General features: G+C 41.2%; 1 protein-coding gene across 1 annotated transcript in view; it reads left to right on the top strand.

Annotated features, from left to right (window-relative positions):
* The first annotated feature begins 842 nt into the window (after nt 1-842).
* SLC28A3 (solute carrier family 28 member 3) overlaps nt 843-22081 on the top strand; it is a 141658-nt gene continuing 120419 nt past the window's right edge. The window contains exon 1 of the mRNA XM_030193667.1: nt 843-1004. Coding sequence (XP_030049527.1) covers nt 939-1004 — 66 coding nt within the window. The 5' untranslated portion in view covers nt 843-938. The remainder of the gene's footprint in view (nt 1005-22081) is intronic.

Genomic DNA, 22081 nt, shown 5'->3' with positions numbered 1-22081 from the left:
ATATAATCATGGGAGGGGCATGAGTGGGTCAGGAGCATGCACTTCAGATGTGCTGCAGCATTAGAGAATACAGGAGATTTGCACCTAATTTAAGCACAAGGATTTACAATTGGTATAAATCCTCTGGGTGCGGATCTTGGTACTAAGTGCTATTCTATAAAGTTGGAGCGCTGTTTATAGAATAGCACTCTTTTTTTTTTTGGTGCCCAAATTTAGGTACCATTTACTAAATTTAGTCCTAGATGTATATGCACATATATAAAATAGGAATGTTTACTGCAACTTTACCATTTGCTCTGCCCAAATTGTCCGCTGGACAGTATATTCATAAGAATGCACATACTTTCAGCATGTGTACTTGCACATATGTACTTGGCAGCAAAATTCTAGAAAATCCTTTCTAAAATGACCTCCTAAGCCTGGTTTTTCTTTTTCTCCAATTTTCCTCCCTCCCTTTCTCATCTTCTGATCACCTAACCATCCTCTTCTCATGTTTTACTTTTCTGCCCTAATCTTATAAACATATCCTTTGTCCTTGTTCTAGTAATCACTCCTTTTGGATAAAAAGCCCATCCTTATTGTCCTGTGCTGAGAACGAGACTCTTTTCTTTGGTATTTGCCTTTGCGGTTTTTTGTGTGTGTGTGTGTGTGTGTGTGTGTGTGTGTGTGTGTGTGTGTGTGTGTGTGTGTGCGTATGTGTTGTATATGTCATTTGGAGCTAATATTTTCTGCTTCTTGCACCACTCTCCAACGTATTCTGTGGGATTTGGCTGACTAATCATTAGGGTGGAGCTATGGCACAGGAGTATCGTGGGAGTGACTGTACACAGGTAAAAATTAATGCGATAGACACACTGGAATACTAGTTATCTTGGAATTCCTGAAAGAGCTTCAAACTCTTCAAAATAACATCAGAAACTTTCTTCTGAGTGCCACGCATGGAGCTGGAACAGAGAGGCAGCAGCCCTCCTGCACATGATGGCTTGACTAACCCTGCATTTCAGGTAAGGGTCCTATGGAATGGGAGAGGTTTATTTGTGGTTCTGGTTTTTATCTTGAAATTTGAAAAGTTGCTCAGGGTTTCAGGAATAGATGTAATCATTTGTGTTGTCTTTTCACTGTTGTGTCCCAAGAGCTGAATGGTAGAATTAACATAGCAGCTGTCACATAGAAAATATACCATCAGCACTCAGTTTCTGTTCTTTATTCTCCCAAGGAACAGGTGAACTCTTTGATTCTATTTTCTGGTTTGTTGCTATCACAAGTCCATAGGCAGGCTACTGGAGAATTTAACAATGGAATCTGTCCAGATGTCCAGCCATAGTGTGATTAGAACATTCAGAACTGACAAGTAGCAAGCATTAAAAGTTGAGGAAGCTTAGAGACACTCCGAGCAGGAAAGGGAAGGGAAGCAGCAGAGAAATGTTGGCTGGTTGGCCACTCATTTTCAAGAAGTGGCACTCTGCTATCATTTGCAGCTTTGCTAAATTCAGTATTCCATGCTGACAGGTTTTAAATAGATACTAAATTGCCACTAACCAAAAATAAAAGGAAAACATGAAAATAACATATTTTTTTCTTTGCAATCGAAGGGGTAATTATTAATCAGTTCCATACCAGGCATTAAAAGTTGTTGAAAAGCCAACAAAACCACATAATTAAATACTTTTACTTTTAAGATCTAACCAAAAAGTGAATATGCTTACTCTTTTTGGATATGTAACATTTAAGTGCAAGAGAGCAGCTTAATGATTGAACAGTGAAAGAACATAAAGTAAATAAAAGAATGGCAAAGTAAATCTCTCACAATTAGCTTCTTTTTTTTTTTTTTGTATCCAGTGATCAGTACATAACAGAATACTTTCTGGACTTGTATTTGCATAGCGCTGTCTAACCATAGTTTTTCCTGGAAAGGGTCAGAAAAATGCTCACACTCAGCAAGTCACTGAAGCAAACAGCATGCTTTCCTGTAGACAGATATTTAGTAATGCGCTGTGTTCCTTTCATTTTAACATTTTCCCACATTTCTGGGCATTGGTCCCTGTTTGCTCCCAAGATGTGGACTTATTTGGGTGCACTGCTGAGATGTGTGTGCAAATTAATTGGCCAATGGCATCAATAACTGGGTGCCAACAACCAATTGGCACTCATTAATTTTGCACACACATCTGGCTGTGCGCTATTCTATAAGGCAGGACACCTAACTCCTATAGCATGTATCTCAAAAAGGGACACTGCCATGGGAGGGGCTTGGGCATGTCAGGGGCATTCTGAAATGTTATGGGGTCCTTTTATGAAGCTGCGACAAAAGGGGGTCTGCGCTGGCTTCGGTGCATGCTTTTGACATGCGCTGAGGTCCCCTTTTACCACAGCGGGTAAAAGGCAGGTCTTTCTTTTTTTTAAGAAATGGCCATGCGGCAAGTGAAGCACTTGCTGTCTGGCCATTTCGGGGGGAAGCACTTACCGCAACTCATTGAGGTGGCAGTAAGGACTCCTGTGCTAACCCAGCAGTAACCAGGCAGCGCATGGCACTGCCCGATTACCGCGAGCGACAAACACAGAAGAAAACAAACCTCCGCACTGGTAAAGCCAAAGCACAAAGACACAGTGAAGGAGACAAGATGGATGATGTCAAGAAACTTCCACTTGGCTTGGAAAAGTTCACAGCAAAAGTTTATTAATAAAACCTGGACTCGACATGAGTCTTGTTTCGGCCACTCTGGCCTGCCTCAGGAGTCCCTGTATATTATTGCTATAGTGTTTTCTGGAAGAAGACACTTTCTTCTAACAATGTGTGTGTAACAGAATAAAGCTGTGAAACACCAATCTCCTTAACTTGAGAGTGCGTAGTCAAAACGAGATAAGCACCATCGCAAAAACTTCCCAATTACCACCAGGTACACACCGGCACTACAAATATATATATACTAGTGGAACCATGCCCGTTTCCTCAACAATGAAACGGGCCCTAGGAAGGCTGTCATGTAAGCTTTTTCTTTCTCTCTCCCCTGCCCTCCCCTCCAAATCCAGCGATTCTTCCCTCCCCTTCCCTCCATATCCAGCGATTCTCCTCTGCCCTCCCATCTGTGTCCCGTGATTCTCTCCTCTACTATCCTCCCATCCCATCCATGTCCATGAATCCTCCTCTGCCCTGCCATCCCTTTCCCTTCCCTTCCTCCCTTCCTCCTCTCGATGTCCTGCGATTCTCTTCTCCCCTCCATTTGTACCTGAACGTTCTCTGGCTGGCAAAGGCTGGCTTCCATTCCATTCGTAACATCCCTCCTGACATCAGCTCGCCTCCAGCGTTCCCTTCCCTCTCACTGTTCCGCCCTCTGACATCATTAAGTCTTGACTCGATGGCGGGACAGTGAGGGGGAATGGAACGCTGGAGACTGGCTGATGTCAGGAGATGTTACTAACCCAGGCAGCCAGACATGGAACGTTGGAGGTGCAAATTATTATAAAGGATATTTTTGTAGTGCTGGAAATGGCGCATGCTAGGAGTAAGAACTACCACTGGACTGCTGCAGTAGCCAGGTGGTACTTCCATTTTAGCCCACATTGGGATTACCGCCGCTTTGTAAAAGGGGCCCTTTGTGCGTAATTATAGAATACTGGGTCAGTGCACCTAACGTGGGCACCAGTGTTTACACCAGGTTTTAGCAAGTGTAAGTCTGGCGCTCAAAGGGGCACTTTTACTAAGTCGCGTTGGCACATACGTGCACACAATACACATCAATTTGGAACTACCACCCGGCTACCGCGTGGCCCGAGTGGTAATTTTATTTTCCGGTGCACGACACTAACCGAGCAGTAATCGGCATTGTATGTGCATAGACGATTACTACCTGGTTAACACGTGAGACATTACCACTAACTAGCTTATTTTCGAAAGGGAAGGACGCCCATCTTCCGACACAAATCGGGAGATGGGCGTCCTTCTGTCAGAGTCGCCCAAATCGGCATAATCGAAAGCCGATTTTGGGCGTCCCCAACTGCTTCCCATCGCTGGGATGGCCAAAGTTCCTGGGGGCGTGTCGGAGGCATAGCAAAGGCGGGACTGGGGCGTGCCTAACAGAGGGGCATTCTCAAGCAATAATGGAAAAAAGAAGGGCGTCCCTGACGTACACTTGGCCGACTTTACTTGGTCCTTTTTTTTTATGACCAAGCCACAATGCCCTAAATGACCAGATGACCACCGGAGGGAATCGGGGATGACCTCCCCTGACTCCCATCTCCCAACCTGAAAAAAACATCTTTAAAAACTTTTGTCTTTTTTTTTTTTTTTAGAGTATGGGTGAAGGACCTCCTTTGCTATCCCTCCGTCCCTGCGCGGCAGTTGAGGACGTCATTTGCTATTTATTTATTTAGATTTTTGCTCACACCTTTTTCAGTAGTAGATGTCCCACTGAAATCTGGACTCCATGTATACATGTGTTAACTGCTGATATTAACACAATTTAGTAACGTGAGTTCCCCAATTTGTTGAGTTGACATTTTCTGGCAGGTAAATGCCCTTTATTTAAGGTACATAAAGCCAAAGGAACATTATTAAAGAAAGTTTCTGCAATGTTTTTGCTTTATACTTTGAATTACTCTTCCTTACCATCTTCTGGCAGGACTATTGGGGCAAAGGTTTAGGTAGGCAATTCTGAGACTGTCCAATTGGTTGCTTCATTTCTAGAAAGAAGACCATTTAAAACAAACCTGATCTAATAAAAAATAGAAATTCAAAAAAAAAAAGGGAAATCAACAAGCAGTTTGCAGGGAAGAAAAACAAACACAAGATTAGTTGACCACAGGTCACAGTCAAAAGTCATTGAAAGGGGTTTCTTTGACAGCCCTGCAAAAATGCTGCAGGTCATTCAACCTTTTCCATAGTCCTAGAATTTTGCATAACTGAAGCCGTTAACTGTCAACTTTTGGCTCAGGTCGTTATGCACAGTTTTGTTCCACCATTGTTTCTAATCTATACAGCAGCGTTGATCACGTTGGACATCAGATATTAAAATGGGCAAGGGTGGCAAGATTTTTCAGCATCTATAAAATCTCTCTGTTTCTGTTTCTTTGTTACAATCAGTGATAAGGTGGCGTGCAGCAGAATTCACAAACTCATAGTAATTTGACGGACATAGTGGTGTGAGCATGTATGCTATGGTTCTCTCAGCAATCTGAACTGGGAATTAAACCAGTCATCCAGAGGTTAAAAGCTCCCGCAACCCTGTGCTCATCCCCAGAACCACCCAGTTCCCACACCTACATGCTTACTGTACTGTTGGAAATGCGTAGGCACATGGGTATATGGTACAAACATTGCTCATACAGCAAAGGATTGTTTCCTGTTTCTCTTCATGCTCACAACATCTGAATTACACAATCTTGAGATGAGACTGGGAAGGGACCAGGAAGAAACTTTGTTGAGAGATGCTATGTCTTATTCATACAGCTGATCTTTTTTTGGAGTGTTCAGATGAACACGTATACTCTTACTTCAGCTGCTTTTTAGTTTCAGAGGATGGAGTTGTGTAACTTACATGAGACAGGGATGCATTTGCATCCCCAGTCACTTTCTTTGATGTCACACTATTGTGCACAGGCACATTATATGATTGAGACATGAGCTGAGTAGTAGGAAAATGCATTTAAAAAGGGTGGGATGAGTCAAACAGAAAAAAAAAATCCAGAAAGGAAGAAATCATGAACAGATAATATTGCCTTTAGAAATCCAGAAGAAAAACAGGGGTAGCGGAAATGGGAGGGTCATGGGTGGAACAGGGGCATTCCCAGCATTTATGTGAGTTGTTATAGAATACGGGGGATACGTGTCCAATTTAGGTGCATACATTTGCACCACATTTCTGTTGGTACAAATGGTCGAGCCTAAAGTTAGTCATGATTCCCGGGCATAAGCGCTATTCTCTAAACCGTGCCTAACTTTAAGCACGGCTTATAGAATAGCATTTTTGTTTCAGCATCAGTTTTTTTTCAGTACCATATATAGAATTCATCCCTTGAAGTAGAAACCATTACATTGCATCCAACTAGATTTCAAGTGTTAGTCCTGAAAGAAGTGTTTATTCAGTAGCTAATAATGCTAACGTTTTTTTTTCTAGATCTTAAACTGATAGAAATCAGAGATCTTAGTATAAGGTGCCTTAGTCTTACTAATTGCTCAAGTTATTCCCTAGCCCAAAGATAGTGGTAATAGTACCATTCAGTGTCTCCTTGTGGGGATTGTGCATTTGAGATGTAGGTGCAATAGAGGTTGAAAAGAAAGCATTGTGGAGACAAGAGAGTGGTTTCAGTATGTGACTAAAAAATGAGTATTGGCTTATTGCCAGGATGCAAAAGTAAAATTAATCTAAACTCCTCAACAATATTTATTTGGGTAATAGTTGAGTTCTGAAATGACAGAGACCCTTAACTTAAAGGATCTCTAGGATGCAATCCATTGGGAGCAAATATCTTGGAGATTATAGTGGTAATTCTGTACTGGGAAGCAGAAGAAAGTCCCAGAGTGAATTATGGATGGCAAGCTAATAGCCATTGTATTTGCATTATAGATTTCTTACTTGTCTTTTTCAAATCTTGACTTAGGGTGAGTTACATACTCATGTACATGAATTCTTTTCCTAACCAAATGGGTTCACAATCTTGAGAGGAAACAAAGAGTGAAGTAACTTGCAGAAAGTTACAAATAGTGTCAGTAGGATACATGAGATGTGACCTTGGCTTCCCTGGTTCTCTAACCACTAGGCTGCTCCTTCACTCCATGCTTAGGGCCCTGTTTACTAAGCTGCGCTAGAGGCACGTTAACGTTTTTAGAACACGCTAAGCATTAGTGCATGTTAACCATATAGATGCCCATAATATTCCTATGGGCATTTACACTGTTAGTGTGCCCTATTTTTAGCATGTGCTAAAAACACTAGCGCACCTTAGTAAACAAGGCCCTTAGTGAGCTTTGTGGACCAAAATAAAAAGGAAGATGCTCAGTTCTAGACAAAGACTTCCTTATGTAGCTATCTAGAGTCTGAGAGGTTGTCCTTCGCCCTTGAGTACATCAACCAGTAATTTATAATGTCCAATTTAATATAGGTCATCTAGGTTGAAAAAGGGATGTCTAAGTCAGGACACTCAAAATTTGCAAGGTATGTTACAAAAGCCTCACTAAATGCAGAGCTTCTTGTAAAATACATATAAATAATATCTAGAAAAATAGGAAAATCTGTTTGCAAAAGTATATTTCTGTCAAGCTGTAGCAATCTTAGCTTGAACGCTAGACATATTTGAGAGGAAAAGGCCTCGAGAAGCCCCAAGCTCTATTATAGCTTCAGGGGCTGGACTGCTTCATCATCCGCCAAAAAACCTCTAGCTTAATAGCTTTGCATTAGTTGTTATTTTGAGCATGCAATCTTAGTGAATCTTATAGATTACTTAGCTTGTATTGTTGCTTGCTTATTTCTTGCTCGTTTCACTTCTTATAAGAGTCTTGCAGTCTTTCCACCACCTGGAGTTCTGACCACGACCTACGGTGGCCAGCATTTTGATAACCTGCCTCAGGGTCTGTGGTCTCCGTGAATATCTGGTGAGAAAGGGAAAGAAGTTACCCGTTGTATAAGCGTTGGTATTTACTAAAAAGCCTTCACGCTATATTTTACCTCCGCTATGGTGAATTCACCAACGCTTATACACTTCTAAAAATTTTTAAAAAAAAAGCTCCCAGGTGCATAGCTCCCTTACCTTAGGTGCTGAGCCCCCCCAAACCCACTACCCACAACTATACACCACTACCAGAGCCCTAAGGGGTGAAGGGGGCACCTACATGTGGGTACAGTGGGTTTCGGGTAGGTTTGGAAGGGCTCCCATTTTTCACCACAAGTGTAACAGGTGGGGGGGGGGGGTTGGGCCTGGGTCCGCCTGCCTGAAGTCTACTGCACCCACTAAAACTGCTCCAGGGACCTGTATACTGCTGTGATGGACCTGAGTATGACATTTGAGGCTGGCATAGAGGCTGGCAAAAAAAGTTTTTAAAGTTGTTTTTTTTGAGGGTTGGAGAGGGTTAGTGACCACTGGGGGAGTCAGGGGAGGTGATCCCCGATTCCCTCCAGTGGTCATCTGGTCAGTTCAGGCACTTTTTTGAGACTTGGACCTGAAAAAAAAGGAACCAAGTAAAGTCGGCCAAATGCTCGTCAGGGCCGGCTTTCTTTTTTCCATTATCAGGCGAAGCCTGCCATCTCTTAAGCACGCCCCGGCACGCCCCTGTCCCGCCTTCACTACCCTTCCGACACGCCCCCTTGAAGTTTGGCCAGCTCCACGACAGACTGCAGTTGAGGCCGGCCAAAATCGGCTTTCGATTATGCCGATTTCGCCGGCCTTGAGAGATGGCCGGCCATCTCCCGAATTGTGTCGGAAGACGGCCGGCCTTCTTTTTCGAAAATAAGCTGGATAGTATTGTAATTATGAAGACACTATGAACGTATAAATAGTATTGAATATGTGAAATAATAAAATTATGTATTTAATAAAAATTATGGTAACAAACATAATGGATATATAAAGGATTTGCAGGATTAATCCTTAGGACACTATCCTGCTTATAATCGAACGAGAAAAACGCCCAAGTTCCAACCTAAATCGGGAGATGGACGTTTATCTCACAAAAACGAATAACGCGGTATAATCAAAAGCCGAACTTGGACGTTTTCAACTGCACTCCATCGCGGAAGCTTACAAAGTTGACGGGGGCGTGTCAGAGGCGTGGTGAAGGCAAACAAATGCCTTGGATTTATTCGTTTTTGAGCTGGGCGCTTTCATTTTCCATTATCGCTGAAAAACAAAAACGCCCAGCTCACAAATTGTCGAATAAAACATGGAAGTCTATTTTTTTCTAAAATACAGTTCGGTCCACCCCTTCACGGACCCGTTCTCGGAGATAAACGGCCATGGAGATAGACGTTTTCGTTCGATCATGCCCCTCTTTATGTATACGCCAAATTCAGAATTACCGGCAGGGGCATATGGTAGTAGACCGGGCACTAAAGCCAATTTAGCGCACACTGGACGCGCATAGGCCCTTATGCACCTTTGTAAAAGGGACCCATAGTTTCGGAAAAGGGGTCCATAGATAGGTCAAATGCAATGCAGTTCTGAACTTGGATCCTAACATTCCAAAACTCGTACACTGCCATTCTCATAAGGTTTAGCCAAGCAGTTACTTACCCCTCTTCCCCCATTTATTGTGGACTGATTATAGTAATGCAGATAATTTACTTTTCCTCTACTATAATGCTTTTTATTTTTAGTACCTGGTAGTTATGTATTTTCTATTCAAGTGTTATCTTGTTCTAAATATCAATAAATAAAATATTTTTTAACAAAGGAAAAAATCAATATTATACCTCGCCAAAGCACCCCCTGTTGTTCATCTGACAAATATGAGAAAAATGTTAATTTCACATTTGCTTAAAAGGGTACCAACTTGCTTCAGATGTTAAGAGATCACAGGGCTATATTCATTAAACCTTTAAGTACAAATATTTTACAATGGAGCCTGGTAACTTTTTGAGTGTTAAAAAAGGACTAAATATCTTATGGATAATTTTTAACAAGAGCATGGTAAACAAACTCTCAGTAGCATGGTCTCAGTATTAACTTAGATGGTATCCCAAAATGATTTCAGCAAAGAAGTGAAGCAAAGAATACGAGGATATCCAAAGGTCAGTTTGTAGGACCTTTAATAAAGTCACACATCAAGGACCTCACACAGCCGTGTGAGCCTGCTTCAGGGATCAACAAACCTGTAACATGTGTTGTGAAATGTGGTCCTCTATTTAGTAAATCAAAGTGCCTTTTAGTGTACCGTACTGGACAGAGACACTTGTACAGCATAAGTACCTAAGTACATAAGTATTGTCACACTGGGACAGACCAAAGGTCCATCAAGCCCAGTATCCTGTTTCCAACAGTGGCCAATCCAGGTCACAAATATTTGGCAAGATCCCGAAAAAGTTCCATACATTTTATGCTGCTTAGCCCTGAAATAAGCAGTGGATTTTCCCCAAATCAATTTAATAATGGTCTATGGATTTTTCCTTTAGCAAGCCGTCCAGACCTTTTTAAAGCCCGCTAAGCTAACCATCTTTACCACATTCTCTGGCAACGAATTCCAGAGTTTAATTACATGTTGAGTGAAGAAAAAGTTTCTCCAATTTGTTTTAAATTTACTACTTTGTAGCTTCATCGCATGCCCCCTAGTCCTAGTATTTTTGGAAAGAGTAAACAAACGATTCACGTCTACCTGTTCCACTCCACTCATTATTTTATAGACCTCTATCATATCGCCCCTCAGCCGTCTTTTCTCCAAGCTGAAGAGCCCTAGATACTTCAGCCTATCCTCATAGGAAAGTCGTCTCATCCCCTTTATCATTTTTGTCGCCCTTCTCTGTATCATTTCTAATTCCACTATTATCTTTTTTGTGATGCGGAATTGAGCACAATATTCGAGGTGCAGTCACAGCATGGACCGATATAAGGGCATTACAATGTCCTCACTTTTGTTTTCCATTCCTTTCCTAATATTACCTAACATTATATTTGCTTTCTTAGCTGCTGCTGCAGCACACTGAGCAGAGGGTATCAACGAATCATCAACAACGACACCGAGATCCCTTTCTTGGTCGGTGACTCCTAATGTGGAACCTTGCATTATGTAGCTATAGTTTGGGTTCCTCTTTCCCACATGCATCACTTTGCACTTGCTCACATTAAACGTCATCTGCCATTTAGACGCCCAGTCTCCCAGTCTCGTAAGGTCCTCTTGTAATTTTTCACAATCCTCTTGTGATTTAACAACTTTGAATAACGTTGTGTCATCAGCAAATTTAATTACCTCACTAGTTACTCCCATCTCTAGATCATTTATAAATATGTTAAAAAGCAGCAGCTCCAGCACAGACCCTTGGGGAACCCCACTATCTACCCTTCTCCATTGAGAATACTGACCATTTAACCCTATTCTCTGTTTTCTATCCTTTAACCAGTTTTTAATCCACAATAGGACACTACCTCCTATCCCATGGCTCTCCATTTAAGCGTAATATCAAATTTAATTTAATTTTGGCATTTATAATCCACTTAACCATCAAGTTCATAGCAGAGAACTATCTCACATTATAAGCAGTACTATCTCTGTCCCTAGAGGGCTCACAATCTCAGTTTTTATACCTGAGGCAATGGAGGGTTAGGTGATTTGTCCAGAGTCACAAGCAGCTGCAGTGGGAATTGAACCCAGGATCCTGGGATCAAAGCCCACTGCACTAACCATTTCACCAACACATACTACTGGTTTGCTGACTCTTGAAACAGGCTCACATGCTGAAACACAGCCATGTCAGGTCCTTGATGTGTTAATTTTGTGACTATATTAAAGGTCCTACACACTGAGCTTTGGATATCCTCGTTTTCTTTGCCTCACTTCTTTGCTGTTGTCTACACATCCGTGAGGTTTGGACTTTCTCCTTCCTTTTGTATCCCAAAATGATTTAACATCCATATTAACTATGGCCAAAATTGTTCATGCTAATTGTCCCTTTCACTTTGGACATTGTTGGTCAAAGTACTAGGTCAAAGTACTTAAGTAAAAGTAAAAATAAATGTATATTTTACTACTTACTGGTAAGTAAAAGTACCATGAAGAGCACAGTAAAAACATTATTGCCTAATACTGGGGTCCTTTTACCAACCAGCAGTAGGGTTACTGCAAGGGTAGCACACTGCAAATCGGCCTTACCGCTGGCCTGTCCCAGGAGCTCAGCAGTAGTTCCGGTTCTGCCGTGTGCCATTGTTTTTATTTTCTAGTGCCAATGGGTGGGCATGCCTGGCAATAATCAGTCAGCCCTGCACACTGCCTGATTACTGCCGAGTCACTGCTAGAGCCCTCACCGCCTTCTAAATTGAAAGCGGTAAGAACTGCTGCAGTAAATGGCCACGCATAAAATTTTTAAGTAGCACATGGCCATTTACTGCCTCTATTGGGAAAATGCCCTCTTATCCGCTGCGGTAAAAGGTGGCTTTAGTGTGATGCAATCCCATGCGCCAACACCACCGCAGGCCACCTTTACTGCTGCTTGGTAAAAGGGCCCCATAATACTTTTTGAATAAAAAGTAAAAGTATCGCAACTACATTGAATGCAACTATTGTTAATGTTTTTATCTCAACGACTTTATTCCCCTATAATTCAATCCACTTTGCTTTCAGTAAAACTGAAGTTTTGAAAATGACTGTTGTTTGACATATGTAGTTAGGACTAGCAGTAATGTTTCCGTACTATGATGCCAAATTGTGACCAGAGTAAAATAGAACATTTTTCCGGATAATAATTGGCTGGTAGAGTTCAATCAACCTTCTGCTCAGTGTGCTGCTGCGGCTAGGAAAGCGAATAGAATGTTGGGTATTATTAGGAAAGATATGGAAAACAGGTGTGAGGATGTTATAATGCCGTTGTATCGCTCCATGGTGCGACCGCACCTTGAGTATTGTGTTCAATTCTGGTCGCCGCATCTCAAGAAAGATATAGTACAATTGGAAAAGGTGCAGCGAAGGGTGACTAAAATGATAGCGGGGATGGGACGACTTCCCTATGAAGAAAGACTAAGGAGGCTAGGGCTATTCAGCTTGGAGAAGAGACGGCTGAGGGGAGACATGATAGAGGTATATAAATTAATGAGTGGAGTGGAACAGGTGGATGTGAAGCGTATGTTCACGCTTTCCAAAAATACTAGGACTAGGGGGCATGCGATGAAACTACAGTGTAGTAAATTTAAAACAAATCGGAGAAATTTTTCTTCACCCAACGTGTAATTAAACTCTGGAATTCATTGCCAGAAAATGTGGTGAAGGCGGTTAGCTTAGCAGAGTTTAAAAAGGGGTTGGACGGTTTCCTAAAGGACATGTCCATAAACCACTACTAAACGGACTTGAAAAAATCCAAAATCCCAGGAATAACATGTATAGAATGTTTGTACGTTTGGGAAGCTTGCCAGGTGCCCTTGGCCTGGATTGGCCGCTGTCGTGGACAAGATGCTGGGCTCGATGGACCCTTGGTCTTTTCCCAGTATGGCATTACTTATGTACTTATGTAATCTAAGTCCACACTTTTAAATGTATGCAATGGGATGACAATACAAGGTCAGAACTGCCTCACTGTCTCTGCCCCTAATTTCCTGGAACAGAAGACAAAAAACTCCTGCCAGGAAACTAATAGTTTGTAGCAAGAACCTGTTTTTCTTACCAGGCATGTGCAAACATGCATTTGGTTTGTATATGCTAACAATTATTAATTCATTTACCTCTAATTACAGCAACATCAAAACTCAAGCTCAAGAGTAGAAAAGGGTTTTTAAAAACAGTAGAAGGTATTAGCTCTTTTGGGAAGTATCATTACATCAATCCCAGCTTACACCCGAATCTATCAGAAGCATCGCAGTGGAAAAAGTCAGGCCCTCAAATCTATGGGAAATCTTATTGAATTTATCCTTAGTAAAGAGGGCACAACTCTTGCTACTTAACTCATCTTGGATACGAGTCTCCACTTGCTGCTTAAGGTGGCCAAACAGGTAGAAAAGGTGATGGCAAAAACCAGAAGGATGTTTGGGTTCACAGAGAGAGGAATGGTCAACAGGGAAAAAAAGGTGATAGTGCCTCTGTACAAGTCTCTGTTGAGACCTCATTTAGAACACTGTGTACGGGTCTGGAGACCACATCTTCAAAAAGATATAAACAGAAGAAAAATGGTACAGAAGATGGCTACTAAAATACTCAATGATCTTAATTATAAAGCATATGGGGACAGACTTAAAGATCTCAGTATACATACTTTGGAAAAAAGGCAGAGGAGAAAGAGGGGGAAAGAGGTGACAGAATTATTAATAAAGGAATGTAAAACAAAAATGAGAATATTATAATGCTTTTGTATCGCTCCATGGTGCAACTGCACCTCGAGAACTGTGTGTAATTCTGGTCACCACATCTTTAAAAAGATATAACGAGAATATTAATAGAGTATTTGAAGCCTTTTATACCAGTTTATATTCACCACCAGAAAACGAGGGACTGGAAGCAATGTCATATTTAGAGGGGCAGAATCTCCCCCGACTTGGGAGGGACCAGCAAGAGATATTGAATGCAGCTATCACAGTGGAGGAGGTTCAGTGGTGTATACGAGATAGCCCTATGTATAAAGCACCGGGAATAGACGGATTTACATCAGAGTGGTACAAACTTTTAATCGATGAGATTGGAGAGTGTTTAACAAAGGTCTTTAATACTTATGTAACACACGGGGAACTCTCATCTTCACTGAGGACAGCACAAATAATTGTATTATTGAAGCCAGGGAGGGATCCAACCTTGGCAGAATCCTATCGTCCAATATCCCTAATCTCATATGAAGCTAAATTATTTGCGAAAGTGCTGTCAAATAGATTGGCTAGATTTTTACCTCAACTGGTGCTTGATCCTCAGGTAGGATTTATACGAAACCGATCGGTTGCGAAAAATCTGAGGAAGATTTTACTAGCACTGGAACAGATTAAAAATGATAAGATCCCTTCAGTGCTGATTAGCTTTGATGCCCACAAAGCCTTCGATCGGGTGCGGTGGGACTTCCTATTCACAGTACTGGAGACTTACGGTATAACGGGGTTCTTTCAGGAAGCCATTAAGACACTATACCATGACCCCTTGGCAGAGGTTTTGGCGAATGGAGTGACATCCCGAAGATTTGAGATAGCACGAGGCACTAGACAAGGCTGTCCCTTATCCCCTCTCCTGTTTGTGTTGGTGATCGATCCTTTAATTAGAGATATTGTGGGGACGACAGAGATCCAGGGGATACATGTGGGGCATGAACATTTTAAAATATCCGCTTTTGCGGATGACTTACTGGTAATCCTCAGCCAACCTAGTACATCTCTGCCAGTGACTTTGGAGCTCTTTCAGGAATTTGGGGATTTCTCAGGGTTTGGACTTAATTTAGACAAATCTGAGATCCAACCATTAAACGTGACAGCTGACGAGTGGTCTCGCTTAACTTGCCCACTCAGGAGAATAGATGGATCATTCATCTATTTAGGCATACAATTACCGGGGGATCCCTCAAAGCTATACCAAAAGAATATCACTGCCCTATTTGAGTATACAAAACGCCTATTAGAGAGATGGTCTAATTTGCCAATATCTTTGTTGGGACGAATTAGCTTATTTAATATGATCCTATTCCCGAAGTGGCTTTACTGCTTCCAAATACTACCAATATATCTTCTGAGAAGAGACTGGAGAAAATTGATGGGTCTGCTCTCTAAATTTTTTTTGGAAAAAGAAAAGACCCCAAATAAAATGGCAAAATCTGTTAGACAATTGGGAGCGGGGAGGTATGGGTGTTCTAGATTTACTCAGATACAATAGAGCCTGCTTAATGAGACATATAGGGGATTGGGTAACGGGAACAACGTTTCATACACCACGAGCCGTGGAGGAAGCATGGGTTAATCTGCTGCAACTGCAATATGTGTTACAAGCCAAACAATCCTCTCTCCCGAAAAATATCAAAAATAGTTTGTTGGCTAGATCGCTTAGGCTGGCATGGAGAGAACTTGGCCGCACATGGGCGTTTGATGCCCACCAAAATGGGTTAATGTCTATAATAGGGAATGGAGATTTTCTCCCAGGTATGGACAACTCCCGATTTAGAAACTGGGGACAAAAAGGAATACATAATGTGCAAGATATGGTAGACCTAACTGGCAAAATTAAACGTTTAGATTCTTTGGGATTGGGAACGATCACAGGAATGGACGTCTTTGCATACCAACAGATTTCTCACTATATTATGGGAATTCCGAAGCAATCACTTGTTAAGGATGTACCCAATAAAATAGATAAACTATACGAACTACCCACAAGCGAAGCTATATCAATATCACTCCTTCATAAAAGGCTTCAACAACAAGAACAACATAAACACATAGACCATATTATGGTGAAATGGTCAACGGATACTAAAATAAGGATAACAATGCAAATGCTGATGAGCTGTATGAGACAGATCCCTAGGAATATACACAGCGCAGAGCTAAGAGAATGTCAGGGTCGGATAATCACACGGGCCTACACATCTAGATCGAGACTCTATAACATGGGAAGAATGTATTCCCCTATATGTGAGAGATGTAAAGAAGCCCCTGGTACCTTTTATCATGCTATATGGGAATGCCAACAGATCCAACAGTTCTGGATCAAGATATTTGGGTTTTTAGGATTTTTGCTACATAAGAACATTTTGATAAGACCAGAACATGCTATCTTGGGAATGGACGTCGTACAGGGGGCCGGTGCTGTTCACCATAACCTGTTGATATACAAAACATGCTTAATAGGGAAAAAATGCATAATGATCAATTGGGTTAAACCGGATCCTCCCACATATTGGCAATGGCGTAATAGATTCCATGCCTTGTTGCTTATGGAACTGAGGGGTGTCTACCTGAGAGTCAAAAGACAAAAAGAATTATATTTTACCTGGAAGAGCTATATCCATATTCTTGCACCCAGAGCCCGTAGCTATATACTTAATCGTTTGGGGGACCCTCACATTCCTACATGATATACTCAGCAATAACTTACGGTGACATACACTAATTGAGTTTTTGAGACTTTCCTGCAGTAAAGGGGGGGGGGGAAGGAGAAGGGGTGGGATATAGGGGATCTCAGGAAAGGGAGTATAGCAGAGATACTGAACATTGCATTTAGGGGGAGAGGTGGAGGAAGAAGAACATCTTGGACTGACAACAATGGGGCGATGGCTTCCTTGCACAACTCAGATTATGTTTTCTAACAGATGTATATACCTGTTATCATAGCTACTAGATACTAATAAGTGGGCTGTTTACAATTACATACTGTTTCAGTATCTATACGATAAGGAGGGGTCAGATGGGGGAGCGAATAAATTGGGGATATTTTGAAGAAATTGACTTGACGCATGTATCAGACATAATAGACCATGGTTGTATTAACAATGTTCTTTGTTACAAATTTATGAATGTAATGTTGAAATAATACGTCAATAAACAGACTTACAATAAAAAGATATAGCAGAATTACAAAAAGGTACAGAGAAGGGTGGTGAAAATGATGGGACAACTTCCCTGAGGAAAGGCTAGGTGGTCAAGGAATTCAGCGTAGTCAATGGTACTGACAGGTATTTTTTTCGTAATTGAACAATTTTCTCGTTGAAGTATTTCGCGAGGTTGTCTGCTCCTGGTGTATCTTCGTTATTGGTAGTGACTGGTGTGGTATCTAGTAGTTTATTCACGAGTTGGAAGAGTTTGTGCGTGTCCTTGTAGTTTGGTCCAATTTCAGTTTTGTAGTAGTCTTTTAGTTTGTCTTATGGTATATTTGTATTTTCTTTGAAGTTGTTTCCAGGCGTTGAGTGTGGGTTCGTCCTTCTTTTTATATCATGCATGTTCTAATCTTCTAACTTGTTTTTTGAGTTTTTTCAGGTCTTCATTGAACCATGGTGTTGATTTATTTCTGCGTGAAGTTCTGGTTTGAGTTGGGGCAATGTTGTCTAGTATTTATTTGCATCTATCGTCCCATTCTCATAGGAATAGGTTTGTTTCTGTTTTTATTATCCATCCATTGTGATAGATCTGTTGTCAGAATGTTACCGGGTCTATTTTTCCTCTCGTGGTGTAAGTTTTTCGTTCTTGTTTGTTAATAGAGTCTTTCGTGCGCCATTGGAGTGAGATGTATGCTTTGTAGTGGTCTGACCACGGTGCGGTTGTCCATTTTGTGTCTGTTAATATAAGGTTTGAGTCGGGATCGAATTTATATGTGATAATGTCTAGTGTGTGTCCTTTATTGTGAGTTGGTTACGTATTTGGTTCGTGTAGATCCCATAGTTTTAGGAACTCTTTGCATTCTTGGGTGCTTCTTGAGGTAATCTCTTCAAGATGCAGGTTGATATCTCCTATTATAATAAGATTTGAGGTTGAGATACAAGTATTTGATATAAAGTCCATAAAGTGTTTTTGGGAATCCTGCCAGTTTCCTGGCAGTCTGTAGAGTAGGACTGCGTTAAGATGTTCCTGCAATTTTGGGTGATTGATTCTTACCGAGGCGATTTCAAGTTGTGGCAGGATGGATTCGGCTGTGGCTGTGATGGTGAACTCGGATTTGTATATTATGGCTATTCCTCCTCCTTTTTTTCTGTTTCTTGTCCAATGGGTAATTTTGTATCCTGATGGGCATAAATCTAAAATTATGGGGTCTTTTAGGTCGTGAATCCAGGTTTCAGTGATGAATAGGAGGTCGAGATTATCTGTAGTGATCCAGTCTGTTATGATCTCTGTTTTATTTACTACTGATCTGGCATTTATGTACCCCATTTGGATTGAGTGGTAAGCTTTGTTTTGGGACATGGATGTGTTAATTTTTATCAGTTGCCTGTCTTCTTGGTATTTGGTTCTGTTGTGTCCTTTCTTCCCTGTCTGTTGGTTGTTTCCGTATGTATTTGTTTTCCCTTTTAGTTGGTTGTTATTCTTATGGTCTGTTGAGCTGTGATTAAGTTGTCTATAGGGTTTGTGTGCTGTGGGTATGTTGTTATTTATGTTGGTGGTGGTCCATGCATGGTAAATTAGGGGGAGGAAGTATATTATCATAAGCAAATTGTTAGTGTTCATGTTGGCTATTGTGCATGGTCTTGGGTTGTGCCTGAGGTGCTAGTGAATGCTTTATTATATGAACATCAGTCAGTATCAACTTTAGGCAATATCAACATCAATCAGCGTGAACATAAAGCGATGAATAAGTGTAGTATCAAGTAGTACAGGTATTAAGCAATCTTAACATCAAGCAGTGTTAGCTTCAAGCAGTATCAACTTTAGGCAGTATCAATATTAATCGGCTTGGACATTAAGCAATCTTAACATCGGCAGCATTAACATCAGGCAGTATCAATATTAAGCAGTAATAACATCAGCATTATCAACATTAAGCAGATTGGCATTGGTCAGTGTCAGCAATTAGCAGTTAGTGTAATTTTCTATATTTATAAAGTTTTTTTTAAGCAAGTGTAGAAGACTTACATGTATCAGGTGAGGGTAAGCATTACAGTATTGTATGGGAAGGAATTTGAAGAGAGCAGATACTTGCAGGTTACAACAGAAGAAAATAATGGAGTAAAGGTCCGCGTTTTCAGTCTTCCGTCTCGCTCTCTCGCAATGTTGCCCGATGTTCTGCAATTGTTGGCTGTCGGTGCTGCTGGTGGTCACGTCTGAACGACCACAGACTTGACCTTTCAGCCTTGCTGAACATGTAGGCAGTCCGAGGGCTGTCTCAGCGGGTCTGTTCCAGGCGGTCGCGACCACATGGCTTGGGGAGATCCATCTCGGTGAATCACGAACGGCATGAGTCCTCCGGTTGTGTGATCAGGCTATTGGGCACGTCGTCTCTGCTCTGGTCACCGCTCGCTGGCTATCCGAACTCAGTGATCCATCGGGTGCAGGGCAGGTTATCGCTCCAATGCCCCATCATGCAAAATATACTTTTTGATGGGACTCAGGTTATGGAGTACTGAGTCACGTTTTAGTAATTTACTGATTCACTGTTTTAAGTCATTTCTATTTTATTTTGTTCGCATTTCATCCGCATCAGTTTTTATCATTTTTATAATTTTTCATGTTTATTTTTTTTATTTTTGAATTGTATTTTATTCACTATTTATTTTGTTGATGCCATTTCTTCAATTAATATATGATGCCCTGTCTATGCATCTTGACATCAGCACCATCTTTTTTCAATAATATATGTATGACAGTATTTTTTTCTTTACATTTTAGCATTGACTGAGTAACCCCAACTAATTTGAAATTGGACCATTTTTTTAAAATAACAAAACAATTTTTATTGAGAAAGCTCAGTCATACATCTGTTTAGTAGAGTTAAAGAAGCAAAACTGAGTAGCTGAGGATATCGCTGCATGCAAGAAGAGCTACAGATGCTCAGAAATTTACAGTAAGTTCTGATCTCTAGGAGAGCAGTTCTGACCCAGTGTCATTGGATGATATTACCACTTGTATCCATGATTAAATCCTGCTTGTCAAAGGAAAATATTACATTAAAAAAGTCCATTTCACAGCCATAATCAAACATGAAAAATGTCTAGATTTCTTGGACCATATTTGTTTAGACGATAGTTTCTGGATCAGCACTTTTTAGCATTTTGACGCCAGTTCAATAATTGACCCTTGATCCCCCGTACAGATATATAATGCACTGTTTTAAGTCATTTCTAATTTACTTTATTCGTATCAGTTTTTCATTTCTCACCAGTTCTTCAATTAATATACGATGCACTAGCTATGCATCTTGACATCGACACATATCATTTGAATAATTTATCCATGACGGTATTTTTTCTTTTCAGTTTTTTCAGCTTTTTCTTCTTTATTCTGTTTTATATTTTAGCATTCATTGAGTGTCTTTTACTAATTTGAAATTGGACAATATTTGTCTAGATGATAGTTTTTGAACCAGCGGTGTTTTGGCGCCAGTTCAATAATTGAACTTTGAACCCCCCCCCCCCCCCCCCCCATACAGGTATATTACATACTGGCTTTACTCAGCATCTTTTTCAGTGACACTAACACTAGTATGGGAGCACACCAATTTTTTGTGTGTAAAGCTATAAGCAAGTTTATTTCTTTTTTTTCAGTGAGATTCTTGGTCCATATTCTCTGGATGTTTACGTGAGCCATCATTATATATCGGTAGCGTTTATTAACTTTCACTTTAAATTATGGCACATGTTTATCATTAGCATACTTTTTTGATGCCGTGGTTTCAACTAATACTCCAGTTAGTATTAATGATAATTATGCCATCTTTAAATTTGTTTTTTCTCCCATCTAGCCTCATGATTTGTATGGGTTGGCAACATCATATATATATATTTTTGGGGGGTATTATTTTTTGTTTATATATATATATATATTTCATATTTTTTATTCACACTTCTTTCATTCATTTTTTTACATAGTAATGTGGAGGGGCATAATCGAACTTCGCCGGCCAAATAGGTCGCCGGCGATCTATTTTGGTGGTGGCGCAACAGCTGGCCGGAACCGTATTATCAAAAAGATGGCCGGCCATCTTTTTTTTCGATAATACGGTTTAGACCAGCCAAATGCCTTGGATGTCGCTGGGTTTGAGATGGCCGGTTTTGTTTTTCAGCGATAATGGAAAAAAATGTCGGCCATCTCCAACCCGGCGACATCCAAGGCATTTGGTCATGGGAGGAGCCAGCATTTGTAGTGCACTTACATGCCAGGACACCAACAGTGTGGTGGACTTCAGAAACAGCTCCCACATGCATAGGTCCCTTACTGTGGGTGCTGAGCCCCCCCCCCCCCCAAACCCCCTACCCACAAATGTGCACCCACTAAAAGTGCTCCAGGGACCTGCACACACTCAGGCCTCTAGGACTTGTTGCTGCTGTATAACTTTGGCACAGCAGTTGACACAGGAAGACTAATGTCTTTGAAAAAGTGCTTTATTTGAATAAGCACCTTTACTCATAGTTAACTGCAGATCAGAGGTTGTGCCCCACTGGCAAAGAGTCTCCCTGATACTGAATTTAGCAGTAGGTCCGAGCTGGCAGAATGCAGTACAATGCCCTCTTTCAGCAACATTCAAGGTAATAACGTTTTCTGATGTGGGTAACACATGAAAGGGATCTAAAACTGGCTTACAAAAATGGCCACTACCTTATGGACTACTGGAAACAAAACAGGGCACACTTTGACCCAGTTGGCAGGGGGGGGAAAGCACCATGGGAATATAGCCCAGTACCCTACACCCACCACAATGCATTGCTGATGTGACTCTGCAGGGCACCTAACAGAAAAGGTGTCACACTCACCCGAGAGCCACATCGCAACCACGGAAAGGCTGTCAGACGATACAACACATTCTGCTGTCATGGAGGTGGGTACGGGATTTGAGGCTGGCAAAAAAGGT

The sequence above is a fragment of the Microcaecilia unicolor genome, chromosome 2 (genome assembly GCF_901765095.1).
Source record: "Microcaecilia unicolor chromosome 2, aMicUni1.1, whole genome shotgun sequence".
Lineage (NCBI taxonomy): Eukaryota > Metazoa > Chordata > Amphibia > Gymnophiona > Siphonopidae > Microcaecilia > Microcaecilia unicolor.
Note: the sequence above shows the minus strand (reverse complement) of the source record. Positions and strands in the feature narration are given on the sequence as shown.